General features: G+C 42.6%; 1 protein-coding gene across 3 annotated transcripts in view; it reads right to left on the reverse strand.

The window, feature by feature from the left end:
• Positions 1-2,847: 2,847 nt before the first annotated feature.
• Positions 2,848-13,125, reverse strand: part of brd2a (bromodomain containing 2a) — a 23,578-nt gene continuing 13,300 nt past the window's right edge. For 2 of the 3 annotated variants that reach the window (XM_041226538.1, XM_041226536.1), the window contains exons 5-12: positions 12,739-12,929; positions 10,193-10,591; positions 9,561-9,689; positions 7,442-7,642; positions 6,827-7,068; positions 6,131-6,459; positions 5,622-5,750; positions 2,848-3,302 (exon numbers count right to left, since the gene is read on the reverse strand). In XM_041226538.1, coding sequence (XP_041082472.1) covers positions 3,172-3,302; positions 5,622-5,750; positions 6,131-6,459; positions 6,827-7,068; positions 7,442-7,642; positions 9,561-9,689; positions 10,193-10,591; positions 12,739-12,929 — 1,751 coding nt within the window. In that variant the 3' untranslated portion in view covers positions 2,848-3,171. The remainder of the gene's footprint in view (positions 3,303-5,621; positions 5,751-6,130; positions 6,460-6,826; positions 7,069-7,441; positions 7,643-9,560; positions 9,690-10,192; positions 10,592-12,738; positions 12,930-13,125) is intronic. The other variant, XM_041226537.1, reaches the window with a different exon arrangement.

Raw genomic sequence — 13,125 nt, forward strand, 5'->3', positions numbered from 1 at the left:
ATTAAATAGTGTCTATCATTGAAAATACATCGTCTATACTGCATGTCTTTTTATTAATAGCAACCGCTTCATTTAAAAATATGTAAATTTGACACGTAAATATTTGATTTACAGTTAAAGGGTATTACATAGAATTAAAATTGAAACACTATCCCAATTCTTATCAGAGATTGTCAATTCATACTGATACACATTAAAAACAGATGTATAAATTTAAACAGTATGTGCCGCTTATTAGCAACTCTAATAAAGACAACTTTTGGTTATTAACATTTTTACAGGAACCATCCTAGCCTGTGGTTTTTCGCTTATTAACAACGTTCAGATATCAACTTTATGACTACCAAGCAGCATCTACTGTATATAAATAAAAAGCTGCATTCAGAAGTTGTAAAACTTAAAAGATTTTGCCACAATTAAATGTGGAACGCCCGAGGCAGTTGTACTATTTGCAGTGGCGATTTCTGTCAGCACTTCAGCAATAAAGAGCTCGTTAGGTCAGATGAAAACATTGATTGTAGAAATAACAACACGTGTTTAAGGAGGAGTGTCTCTAAATAAATCCAAGCGAGTCATGTTTAAATGCAATCGTTTTAAAAAGAAGGCTTAGACTAGATGAGACAGATGATTATGGGAAAAGTGCTCCAGAGAAGACACTTCTACCAGGAGACGGCACACGTTAACTAAAACAAGAGACCGTCAACTGCAAGTTAATTTATATAGGAGACGGGGCCCACAGTGCATATTAACAGGTAAGAGACAGGGTCAATTGTACATATTAACTGAAGTCCACACATCTTGGTTTAAGGTGTAGAGATTGGCACTGCAGTCCAGAAAGAAGAAAAAAAATGAGAAACACTATTTAAATAACTTTTTTTATTATTATTTACACATTTCCAAACTGAAGGGTAGTTTTCTCTTCATGAACACAATGACTGCTGTGATGTACAACTCTAGAATGGAATCTACAGGTTGAATTCTTTTAGTTTTTTTTTCTTAGAAAATAAATCCACTCAAGAAACACGCACAGGTTTAAAAAAAAAAAAAAAAAGTCAAATAAGACAAATTAAAGTTGTCAATCCCCCTTCCATTAAGAACATGCTGCTTCTGATTGTGCAACTTTTGAAATATATACAAGCGCTTCAATAAAATCTTTACTGTACACTTTCTTTATTCTACTGCCCTGCATCAACAGGTGACTCTGCACTCTGTACATTATAAAACATTTTCTTCTACTACTCTTTAAAATAAATAAAACTCCTCAAAAGAAGAAGCAAAGGGGTGTGTGACAGCTGAAGACAAGGGCTAGGGCTAAACAAGCTACTAAAAGAAACTAACACACTAATCAAGCCCCCAAAAGATTGCATTTTGGATTTTTGTTTCTTTAATTGATCCCGACTGCCTTAGTTTAAGTTTTCTTACAACTATTCATATCAATATGACAATTTGGGTTTGGCATCAAACTGTGCTTATGGAATAAGATGCAAGCGTAACCTATCCTACAAGGTGCCGAATTACACTCGTAACTTCCTAATTCAGTGCATGTTACCCCACATTGTGATGGCACCCCAGTTCTTATTGGCGAGAGGTGTGTAGTGATTCAGTGAGGGAGATCCTTAGCACTGGTGTTTCCAATCCCTGGGCTGAAGCCTCATTATTAAAACAACCCTATTGGTGTGTGAAGTAACTGAGCAGATTGCACTGGTGATGCAAGCCATTCAGCTACTGAACACTCCCCGTAACACAAGATCAAACAGTCGCTTGAGCGGTCAAGAGTCAGACAGCTATTGCCACGTGATGTCACTCAGCAAACAATAGTCTAAACACCACTGCCCTCTGACATCACAAGTTTAATAAAACAGAGTAAGGTTTTCACCTCACAGCGGAAACGACTCCCCTTGTGCGAGAAAGAGACTTCCACTGAGCAATAAAGCACTCTGTCACTCAACCCCCACAGCAGCAGTTTGACTAGAAGCCTCAACTCCAGTCACCGAGTACTATCCAACTGTGCTCTGGATGAACCAGGACTTCAGTTTGGTTTAGTTTAGTTTTTTTAAAACAGCACTTTTCAGAGATTTGAGTAACACATACATATTATATTATATTATTATATATATATATATATATATATTATTATATATATATATATATATATATATATATATAATATATCATCGTAAATACCTATGTGCTACAGATCTGAACTGAATTCAAACTCTGTAGTCTAGAGCAAGATAATTCAGGGACAATCAACATAGTTTGGAAGGAAAATTGAAAGCAAAATCTGTTGATGTGTATTTTAAAACACACACACAAACAGAACTTGCAGGGTATCTGAAGTCCCAGAGGGCGACACAGTGGAGTGCATTTCCGTGTACGGGAAAGCAGTGCAATTTAAACAGGTCCTGACTGAATTCATTCAGAAGGATTGGAAATCCTTAGAAACTACACACCACCCGAAAAACAAAACAAACAGCTTTAAAACTGCACTAGCACCCGTCCCTCTACACCTCATCTTCCTCATTTAAAATATTTTTCTTTATAACAGAAAAAATCGTGCAAGTAGCGACTTGTCTCTCAATTGCTCATGGAGTCTCAAAACAACATTGGTATCAGCAGTAAGCCAATTCTCCCAGCTAGCATACTGCGGCACACAGAGAGAGAGAGGCATTCTTCCCAGCTTTGTCAAGGCAGAGCAGAGGAAGGACTAGGATTCAACCGCTCCTCAAGTCTGAATCCCTTCCTCTGTGCAGTAACACAGGCAGCTGCACCACTCAGAGGAGAGGAAATCCATCTCTCTGCTTCAACTTCCTCCTCACTGGAGAAATGTACTGGGTAGGGCATCACTTCATTACAGAAAGTGAGAATCAGCATTCAGGAGGCAGGGTAGTTACATGTCTGCCTCTCTCCCTCAACTCCAGCCGCAAATCAAACTTTAAGAAAAAAAAAAAAGGAAGATCAAGAAAAAAAGCTGCATCAATCTCCTTTTTTTCTCACGTGTGAGACCTGCCCTTCTGTCCATGGTGCTGGCTGGCAGCTCTCCGATCATGGAAGGGGAGTTTCTTTGTCTCTCTCTCTGTGTCTTCCCCTCCTGCCAGGCCCTGCTGGGAGGTCCAGTCCTGTGTTCCCGGGAGGGGAGGGGTGCTGTCTATCGGGCTTGGTGGCGCTGCTTCAGCCCGAATCAGAGTCACTGGTGTCTGAAGAGCTGGAGCTGGAGCTGGAGGAGGAGGAATCGGAGCTGGAGCTGCTGGCACTGAGGCGGGAGGCAGCCGGGTGCTGCTCTGCATTGCTAGGCTTCTCTGCTGCAGAGAGGGGGAGGGGACAGCAGTGAAACAACCAGCTTCTCAGCAACATTACATTGTATCAACAAGGAAAGAGGCTAGAGACAGCAGTGCCATGGGAAATTCAGTGTCAGCATTAAAACAGCCTGTAGATCATGTATGCATGGTTAAGAGTTTATCTATCAACAAGGGGAAACGATACACACAGCAGTGGGGATTGTACCAGGCATCACCGGGACATGCAAGATTTCAAATAACAGGCAATTCCAAGACATCTTTGTGAAACTTTAAGGCCAAAGCAACCTCATCACTGCTATTCAATCTGGGGCTCAAGGTACTGCTTTTGTACAGAATGTGGGCAAGTAATGCAGCACAGCTCTTCTAGTGGGGTGAAAGGTTTATTTTGAAATATCGTACTATGGAAAGTATGTTTGTGGTCAGTGTTCATTTGTAGTACCATTTATAATAATCACATCCATCAGGATGATTTGACTGGTTTGACCACTAGATGTCATGAGTTCCCACATGAATGCACAGGGACCACACAGAGGATTGTGTAGTTAGTGCTCCAACTGAGAGCTAGGTTTATTTTGTTTTATTAACGCTGTTTCCCCACTGCAGTGTAAGAAATAAAACCAACACCAGTTTAAAACTGTAAATCAACACTCCAGCCTGATCATTTACACTGCCCTCGGCCACGTCACATTACAATTAGCAAATGCACCTCGGCACCTGCAATTTAAATACAGTATACAAATGCCAGTGCTCAATCACTGAGAAATCCTCATGGGTAAGCAACTTGTTACATGATCATGATTATGTTTACTCAAGGCTGCAAAGTCCTATTTTACTACAGTATACTTGAAAAACAATCATCTCATGAGGGTGCCTAGGTTAACAGATACAAATTCAGTTTTTCACTAAGTGGAGATGCAAAGCTCTGCAGTCTCCCCCTCCCTCTACATGCTGTTGTACTCTGTATGTATTCAATGAATGTGTATTCCCTTTATTTAAACAAATGCACACTTATTGAACACAACATACCTGCACAATGCAGTGGTGCACTCACTGTCTGATTACAAACAATGCAGTGTTTCCTGCATAACTGCACGATCCACGCTGCGTATGTGCCTGATCACGCAACGTGACCAAATTCATAAACAGCTTATTGGTTGTACAAGTCATTGCACTTGACAGTACTGTATTACACGTAGACAGTTTGCCCCCAAATGATTCTTATAGCGGATTGCTTGATTTTACAAGCCGAGTATTTTAGCATGGTTAGTATAGGAATGATTTTGTCCCAGTGGTTTTGATCACCACATGCAGTTGATTCTTATAAAACAGACTGGACTGTACTATTAGACTCCAGCATCACTACACTGTGCTTTAATAAGATCTTCACCAGTGGGATTTTCATATTGCAGGTTTGTGCATCTCTCTACTATGCTGATATGAACATGAAGGTCCTTAGCAGCAAGCAGCAAAACTAACATTTTTCAGAAAGGTGTTTTTCCAAGTTTTCCTAAAGGTTATCGGTCAATCCGCACAATTATTTAAAATATTTGTTAAGACAGAGATGTTAATTTGAAGATTTTCTCAAACACATTCCTGTTTGTCAGAGCTTGAGTTTTAGATTTTCTGTAAATATTTTGCTGGAGAATGTTCAGTTAAATTAAGATTTTCCCAGTGCAATGCCAATGACACCTCCGTAATGTCAAAGACAACACTGGCAGACCATATATTTTATTTATTTATTTTTTAAATTTAGTCATTGCCAATTATTTTTTGTTATTTTCTCCAAATTTGAAATGCCCAATTATTATTTAGGCTCAGCCCATTGCTACCACCCCTGCGCTGACTCTGGAGCAGTGAAGATGAACACATGCTGTCCTCTTTACACACTGCGGATTGACCGTGTAGCCACCTAGGAGCTACAGCGTCAGAGGACAACGCAGCTCCCAGGCAGATTACAGGCAAGGCCGCAGGCGCCCGGGCAGACTACAGGGGTTGCTGGTGCACAGTGAGCAGAGGACACCCTGGCTGACCTAAGCCCCCCCCCCCCCCCCACCCCCCAGGCGATGCTCAGCCAACTGAGCACCGCCTCCTGGGAACTCCTGTCCACAGTTGGCTGTGGAATAGCCCAAACTCGAACCGGTGACGTCCAGACTATAGGGCACATCCTGCACTCACGCAGAGCACTGTTACTGGATGCGCTGCAGACAATTTTTATTTCTATCTGTAGACGGTCCTGTTATTGACATTCCTTTGGTTTTCTGTGGTTTCTTGGCAGAGTTCAGCTGCCACTGTACTGTATTGTATATTATACCGCTGGCTCACCTTTGGTTTTCTGTGGTTTCTTGGCTGAGTTGAGCTGCCCACTGACATCCTGCAGCCTCTTCTCTAGCTCTCTCTTCTTCTCCAGAGCCAGCTCCTCTCGGCTCTTCCCACTGCTCGGCTTCTTTACCACTGCACAGGAGAAACAGCAACACACCCCTCAATACAGCATAGCAAGATATCATATAATAAAAAAAAATGTGTGTGTGTGTGTGTGTGTGTGTATGTGTATATATATATATATATATATATATATATATATATATATATATATATATATATATATATGATATATATTGATATATATAATCTCAACGCCCGTGTCTGCCTCAACCCAGGGTTTCCTTGATCATGCTAAATTCTCTGTGTATAGCATGATCAGTGCTACAGTAATAGCAGAGCAAGGGGTCGTCTTCTTCCAGAGTCAAGCATATCTCTGGAGCTCCCTCAGAGTGGAGGGTAGTGTTGGGTCAGTGTACAGTAATGGCAGAACTGTTTTCTCAGGGACTCACCGTATGGCTTGCGTGGCTTCTTCCTGAGGCAGGTCATGACATATCTCTCCAGCTCCCTCAGGGTGGACGGTTTGAGTGTCTCAAAGTCAATCTCGATCTCCTCTGGGTTGGAGTCCCTGAGAGACGGCTCCCGGGACTGGATGATGTGCACCACCCTGCCCAGCTTCTCCCCCGGCAGCTTGTTGATGTCCAGGCTGAGCTGCCGCTTCTCATCGTAGCTCATGGGCTTGGTGTCCTCCTCCTCCTCTGAGTCGTAGTGTGGGATCGCGGGTGGGGGGGGTGGAGGGGGAGGGGCCGGCCGCGGAGTCAAGGAGGACTTCCTGGAGGACCTGAGGAGAGGAGAATTAAATATTTACTGTATAGGGGGAAGGGGAAGAGAAAGCTTCAAATATAATCTGAACAGGGCCTAACTTACTGAATTACTCTACAGGATCTAAAATGAACAAAAAAAAAAGGGATCTGAATCACCTTCAAAACAGATGCTATAGAAATACATATGAAATATTAACCAGCAGATGAGTTAACCAACAAATCATAGCAACAAAGTGGAGTCTTCTACTGTTGCTACCAGCAGCTCCGGCACTTCAGAACAGAGCTGAGAGTCCACAAGTCTCTCTTCACACTCAGTAAGTGTGCCACACCAGCCCATACACATGAGCCAAGCCCTGAAAGCTCCACCACTCCTCTGCCACTCACTTGGTGGTCTTGCCGTTCTTCTTGCCCCCTCCACTCTTCTTGCTCCCTGTGCTGCTGCTCCTTGGGGTCCTGGGCACCTTGGCAGGCTTGGCCGGCTTCTCGCTCCTCTCCTCCTCTGGGGGTGGCCTGGCTTTGTGCTTCTCTGGCTTCTTTTTCTTCCTCTTCTCCTTCTCGCGTTTCTTCTTGGGCTTGGAGATGGGGGCTTGTGACAGGGCTGCCAGCTGCTCGTGCACCGCCCTCAGCTGGGGACAGAGGGAACGGCACGTCAGCACAGCAGCACTCCCTGCCTTGCACACTGCTATAGTGTCACATTGTACTGCACATAGAATCCCTGCTATAGCACTACACTAAACGAGAGTAAATCCACAACTTCAAAACACAAACACGGTTACATTCATTTAGCAGATAAGTGCCGTCAGACTTGCTAGTACTCAGACAGTATTACTGAATCAGTTAAAGCTTGTTATCTTGCTGTAGTTACTTAGTGAGGAGTTCAAACATATAAGAAGGTAAATTGCTTCATGAAGTCAGAGTGCTAGGAGCAACAGTTTTCATAATAAAGTGCATGACAGTAAAGGTAATAGTGTAGTAATAGTGGCAGGTGGATACACTCACATATCTCACCTGCTCTTGCAGCTCAGCCAGCCGGTTGGCACGCTCCTCCTCGCTGTCTGAGCTGTCGCTACTCTCGCTGGAGCTGGCACTGCTCTCCTCACTGTCCGACGAGGCCCTGCCCAGGGGGAGGGGCGCCAGGGCCGGGGGCGTGGTCTGCAGCGGCTCATCCGGCATCTTCGCAAACTTGAACTCAAACACGTCCTGCAGAGAAACAGAGGGGTTAGAGACATATCGATATACTGCACTTCATGGAAACACTTGTGGCTTGTTCAATACAAATGTAAAATGCTAGGTGTTTTTTCTGCTATGCCATGAAACCAGCTCAAGCTAAAAAGCCGTTTCTCAACATTGCATCGTTATTGGGACACATTTAAAACAGGAATAGGCAAACCTTGAGCAGCCACCTCCGCTGACACAGCTTCAATGAGTTGATCCAGGGTTTATTTTCATTAACACCATATTACAGCAAAAAGAAAATAAATCCAATGCCCGTTAGAACAGCAGGGAAAGAAATATGACTCCCATTTCATAGCAGTTTGATCCATTCCTGGTTTTACTAGCAGCTTGATTAGCCACAGTGTATAGGGAACAAACTCAGGAATGTCTTATTAAAACTCAAGAATGGCTCAAACCGCTATGCAGAGTTTAAGAAGTTTAAATCACAAACAAAAAAAGGATGCAGCTGATCACAGAAAAATGGACAGATCTAGTGAGCAGAAAGAAATTGAAAGGAAAAAGGGAGATGAAAAAGGGAGATGAAAAACCTTTAGTTTATTGAGGAAAGCCTAAATACTAACAGATCTGGAGCCGTGTAGAAGTGACAGGCTGTACTTTCAAGTTCTATACATACGCAAAGCCCTTCAGCTGTGTTGAAAAAAGCTGATCTGTGCTTTCTCTTTCTACACAGCTGAAAAGGGGCTTTTGACCAAAATGTATGTAGCCAGCTAAGCACACTTGCTACCTTGACACTTTTTAGTCTATTAGGCGGCATGCCTGATAATCAAGCTGCATTCAGCCTCATTACTTATACTTGTGGGGCAGGTAATAACATGAAGGTGGCTCCTGCAACAAAACTTTGTAATTGCTGTGGTGAACTATTGCTGAGGCTAATTGGGGAAAGTACTTTTTGTTTCCATGATTTGGGGATCAGCTGGATTCTTTTAGATATTTTTCTATAGCGAGGAGAAGGAGTTGTCACTATTTTTGTCACAAGCTTGGTCCATTTTATTTATTTCTTTCACATTTGTTATTCGACTTATTTATTGTAGACATTTAATGTAGTTCATATTATTATTATCCACGTACCGATTGCTGAACCGCATTGTCACCCGTTTAAACCATGGCAATCTGCCCAATAATGCTATTTCACTGAATAAAAATCCGTACTTCTGGTATATGATGTATTTAATAAATAAACTGTGCTTGTTTTTACAACCTGACCTTGCCTACTGTAATTTTTCACCAACACAACTTTGGGTTACACGTCACTAAATTTTGTAATTCGAAACCTTTTATTTATGTATGTGTGATTATATATAAAAATAAACCCTATACTGCAGTTATACCTAAATTTCTGCCCTGTGTTATAAGTAGGGCTTCTAGTTTTCAGTTTTTATTTTCCATTTCTCTCCCTCCCTTTAAACCTTAATAGATGTTAAGTCATAACTCAATACCAGGTTATTTAAATTAGCGACATGAATAAGCTGAATTCAGTGATTACAGGCAGAATGAAATTCAGGTTCAAAGAATCAGGGAAGATCAATGTATTCATTTGGTAACTCAATGAAGCCAAGGGGGTAAAAAGAAACAACTTCCTTTGCCAGTTAGTGTTTTATTAAGAAAGCAAATCTGCTCAAAATATGTTTAAAAGGAACATCACGTGATCAAAAGTAAAACCAGAAAACTAGAAACCCTACTTATAAGCTAGACAAGCTCATATTGTCAATCCCAGGGTTTTAGATGAGAAATCCATTAAAAAATATGAAAATCATCGATGTCGCAGCCCTGCAAAAGTTTGATAAAACCCAATTTATTCGCAAGGTCGCTTTTGTGAAACGGGCTCCATGTCACTTTACTGAGATGCTGGTGCAGCTCAGTGCTGAACCGGAAGGCATCTCACCTGCAGTTTTCTGGCCATGGCCACTACATCGTGGTCTGGAGGGTTGTACTTGTAGCAGTTTGAGAACATCAACCGCACGTCCGCTGCAAACTCCTGAGCATCACGGTACTCTCGGCCGTCCATCTTCCTCTGTGAGAGAGAGCAAGAGATCAGGCACAGCCTTGCAGTCCAATACAAAAAACTTCAGAAGCATCAAACTTCACACATTCCAAAATAAAACTTCACACGCGTTTCTAGTCCACTTTTTTTCTTTGTGTTTAACAGTTATGGATGAGCTATGGAGTGAATTAACACTGGTGAAGGATCTGCAACTTTAGCAGGAATGAGAACAAAAAAACGTAATACCGAGGACAGATCAAGAGACCATCCGCTGTTGGAAAGGATTATTATTTACTGAACTGAACTTTTTATAATCTCTGGTGAGCAATGTTTTCCAGGCAACGAGAGAAGACAGCAGCTATTCGAGGTACGGTTGGAACTGCTTTCAGTCTGACGTCTCGCACTGGCTACGGGTCGCTCTGTTGCAGAGTCAACCGGCCGGGTATTATGGGAAATATCAACTGGATGACCCCATTGAAAAAATTGCTCACCAGTTATTGTCCTGTGCTTGCATTGTGCTGCATGTGCCCTACCTTGATGGTGCTGAGGTCCATGGGGTGCTTGATGAGGTCGTGGTAGTCGTGCAGACCCAGTGCAGAGGCGTCGACGGGCTTGTAGAAGGGCCAGGCGTAGGCAGCGTGCTTCTTGGAGAGCAGCTCCTTCAGGATGCCGCTGCAGTAGCGCAGCTGCTCCGACAGCTTGCCCCGCTTGGAGGGCTGGTGCTGCAGCTGCGAGTCCGGCAGGTCTTTGCGGGGTCTCTTGATTGGCCGGCCGCTCTCCCTCCTCCGCGCCGGGACCTTTGCTGCCTTCACCTCGGGGGGCAGGGCCAGCGGGAGGGGCGAGGCGAGGGGGGACGAGTCTGCACTGTGGGGTGTTGGCATGGCGATTGTGGAGGGGGTGGTGGTATCAGCCTTCCGCTTAACTCCCTTCTTCTGCAGAGACAGAGACAAGTGAGTGGCACGCACTCCTTCACAGTAAAGGCAAGGTTCAAATATATACATGCTGCGAGACATATTGACAGCATGTTCAAAGTTAATAGCAGACATGCACTGCATATCGGCAGGAATCCAACAACTTAAATTCCTCTGTGAAGTTTGTCTGCTTGGAAGTGTACGTGGTTAGTTTTGATTTGAGTGTTTAAGTTATGAATGGATATTATACCTCAAGTTAAATTCAATTTGGGTTTCCTACCATTTAAGTGAATAAGTACATATACTCTCCTTGGCAACGGTGTGTGTATTTCTGTATGCAGTGTAACTGAAGACGTACATATACCGTGTCTCTTAAACGTGTGTATTTGTATATAGGGTTGGGGTTAATGTCCGTTTATCAATTCTAACTCCATTTCCTTTTTAAAACCAATTCCTAATCCCAATTTGCTTTCCTTTAATTCCAAACACACCACTGACCAAAACTGCAGTGTTTCTATTCTGTTAAAATCAGCTTAAAATTAGTTCAATTGAAATCAGTTAGTCAGTTAAATTGGTTTCGAATGAAAGCAGTTGAACAAATCACAACAATGTCTCTAAAATATCAATTCCTTCAAAAGAATTGGAAATGGTTGTAAAAAGGAATTGGAAATACAACTGGAATTGAAACAGGAATTAGCCCTGCTGTATGGTTTGCTCAGTGTCTGCATTGGGGCTGTGTGTGCATGCCAGAGGTCGCTCTAGCTTTTCTGTTCATGCGTTCCTGAAACGCACATGCCCAAAATTTTGCATCCCATCCATCAAATACACATTTTTACACAAAGGCTCCAAGGATGTGCACTTCGGTACATTTTTATGAACATTTAAACTATGGCATGTTGTAGTTTAAAAAATCTGTCTGTGTAGAGATATACATAAACACTTATATATAACAGTAGACCATTCGCATGCAGACGGGATTCTAAGCACTGTTTGTTGCCTTCATCCACGTTCGTTAATACTTTTCTGCATTCCAATAACACAGCCGTGTCTTAAGCGAAGATTCTTGAAAAACTGTACAGCCGTTCATTTATTTTTTTTTTTTTGTTTCTTGCTCAGCAGTTCTCACACACAGTACATCTTGCCGTCTCAATAAACAAGCTACGGATACTTCATCTCACATTCAAAATATAACAACGTATATTTCATTTGCGTTTTTGTACATTACTACTGGCTGCAACTGCTTTGGTCACTGTAGTACTTGTAGTCAGAAATAGACAGCTGAGATGCAGATGAGCAATCTTTGAGAATTCCCTGAAGATACTGACTGCTTGGCAAAAAATAAAATCTGTAATGGCATCCCTGTTAAACTAGTGCGGAAAATAATAAAAGCACAACATTAAATTAGACGACTGCAAAAATTAAATGAGTTAAAAGTAGGATCGAGGATGAACAATTCATGTAATTTGTCAGCTTTGTTTGAAATAAAATTGAGAGACCAGAATTAAGCTCAGGCAAGATAAAGGTAAAAGCAAAGACTTTGCAATTAACAGCTTTTTCTGAGTTTAATTAAGAAACAGAATCAGCTCAATTTGTCACTCGCTTAAAAATAAAACCTGAAAACTTTAAGCCCTACTAGTGTGTTCGCATTTACTTTTTCCAAAATACATTTTATTTCTTAGCAATATGGGCCTCTTAATATGGGGCAAAACACAATTTTAAAATAAAATAGTGTATTAATTCTACTGTATCAATTTCCAATGTTCATTGCGCTGCTAGGAACTGTAACCGAACTACTGTAACAGCATTAGTGTGTGTACACATTACGCCCGACTGAACATGAAACAGTACTTCAGTTGCTAAGCGACATCAGTACTGCATCTCCAGCCAAGCTCCAGCCAAGCCCCACCCTGTGTTCACTGTATTTTTCACATACCTCTTTACAGACGGGCATACTGATAAATCCTCTCCTGATCACTCATTTTATAACCAGTGTGTGTATGCATGCATGGTGTCACCTTAGCCATGGTGTGTGTGTGTGTGTCTCCCTCACCTTGGTGAAGGTGTGTGCGAGTATGGGTGTCTCTCTCACCATGGTGATGGTGTGCGTTTCTCTCACATTGGTGATGGCGTGTGTGTGTGTGTGTGTGAGTGTATGCAGTCTCTCTCACCTTGGTGATGGGCTGTGTTGGTGCGACAGGCATGCTGAGTATCTGCTGCGGGGGAGACAGGCTCTTGCTGAGGGGAGAGGTGTCCAGGATGGTGGCTGGGATCTCAGGGGTCGGGGGGGAGTACACGTTAGTCTGAGAGACCGAGGAGACAGCAGGCACCTGGTGAGCTGTCGTCATGCCCCCAGAGAGAGCTGCAGCACAAACAGAGGGACACAGTCACAAACAGGGCTCAGGCACTTCACCAGCACACTGCATCAGCCAGCAGGGTCAGTGCAGAAGCACAAAGAACAGTCACACAGCTCAGCTCAACTCCTACACTGGCATTCAACGACCAAGACGCAGTACTATAATATTTTGTTTTCCAACTAATTTCAATTTTAAGTATAT

Source organism: Polyodon spathula, chromosome 24 (genome assembly GCF_017654505.1).
Source record: "Polyodon spathula isolate WHYD16114869_AA chromosome 24, ASM1765450v1, whole genome shotgun sequence".
Taxonomy (NCBI): domain Eukaryota; kingdom Metazoa; phylum Chordata; class Actinopteri; order Acipenseriformes; family Polyodontidae; genus Polyodon; species Polyodon spathula.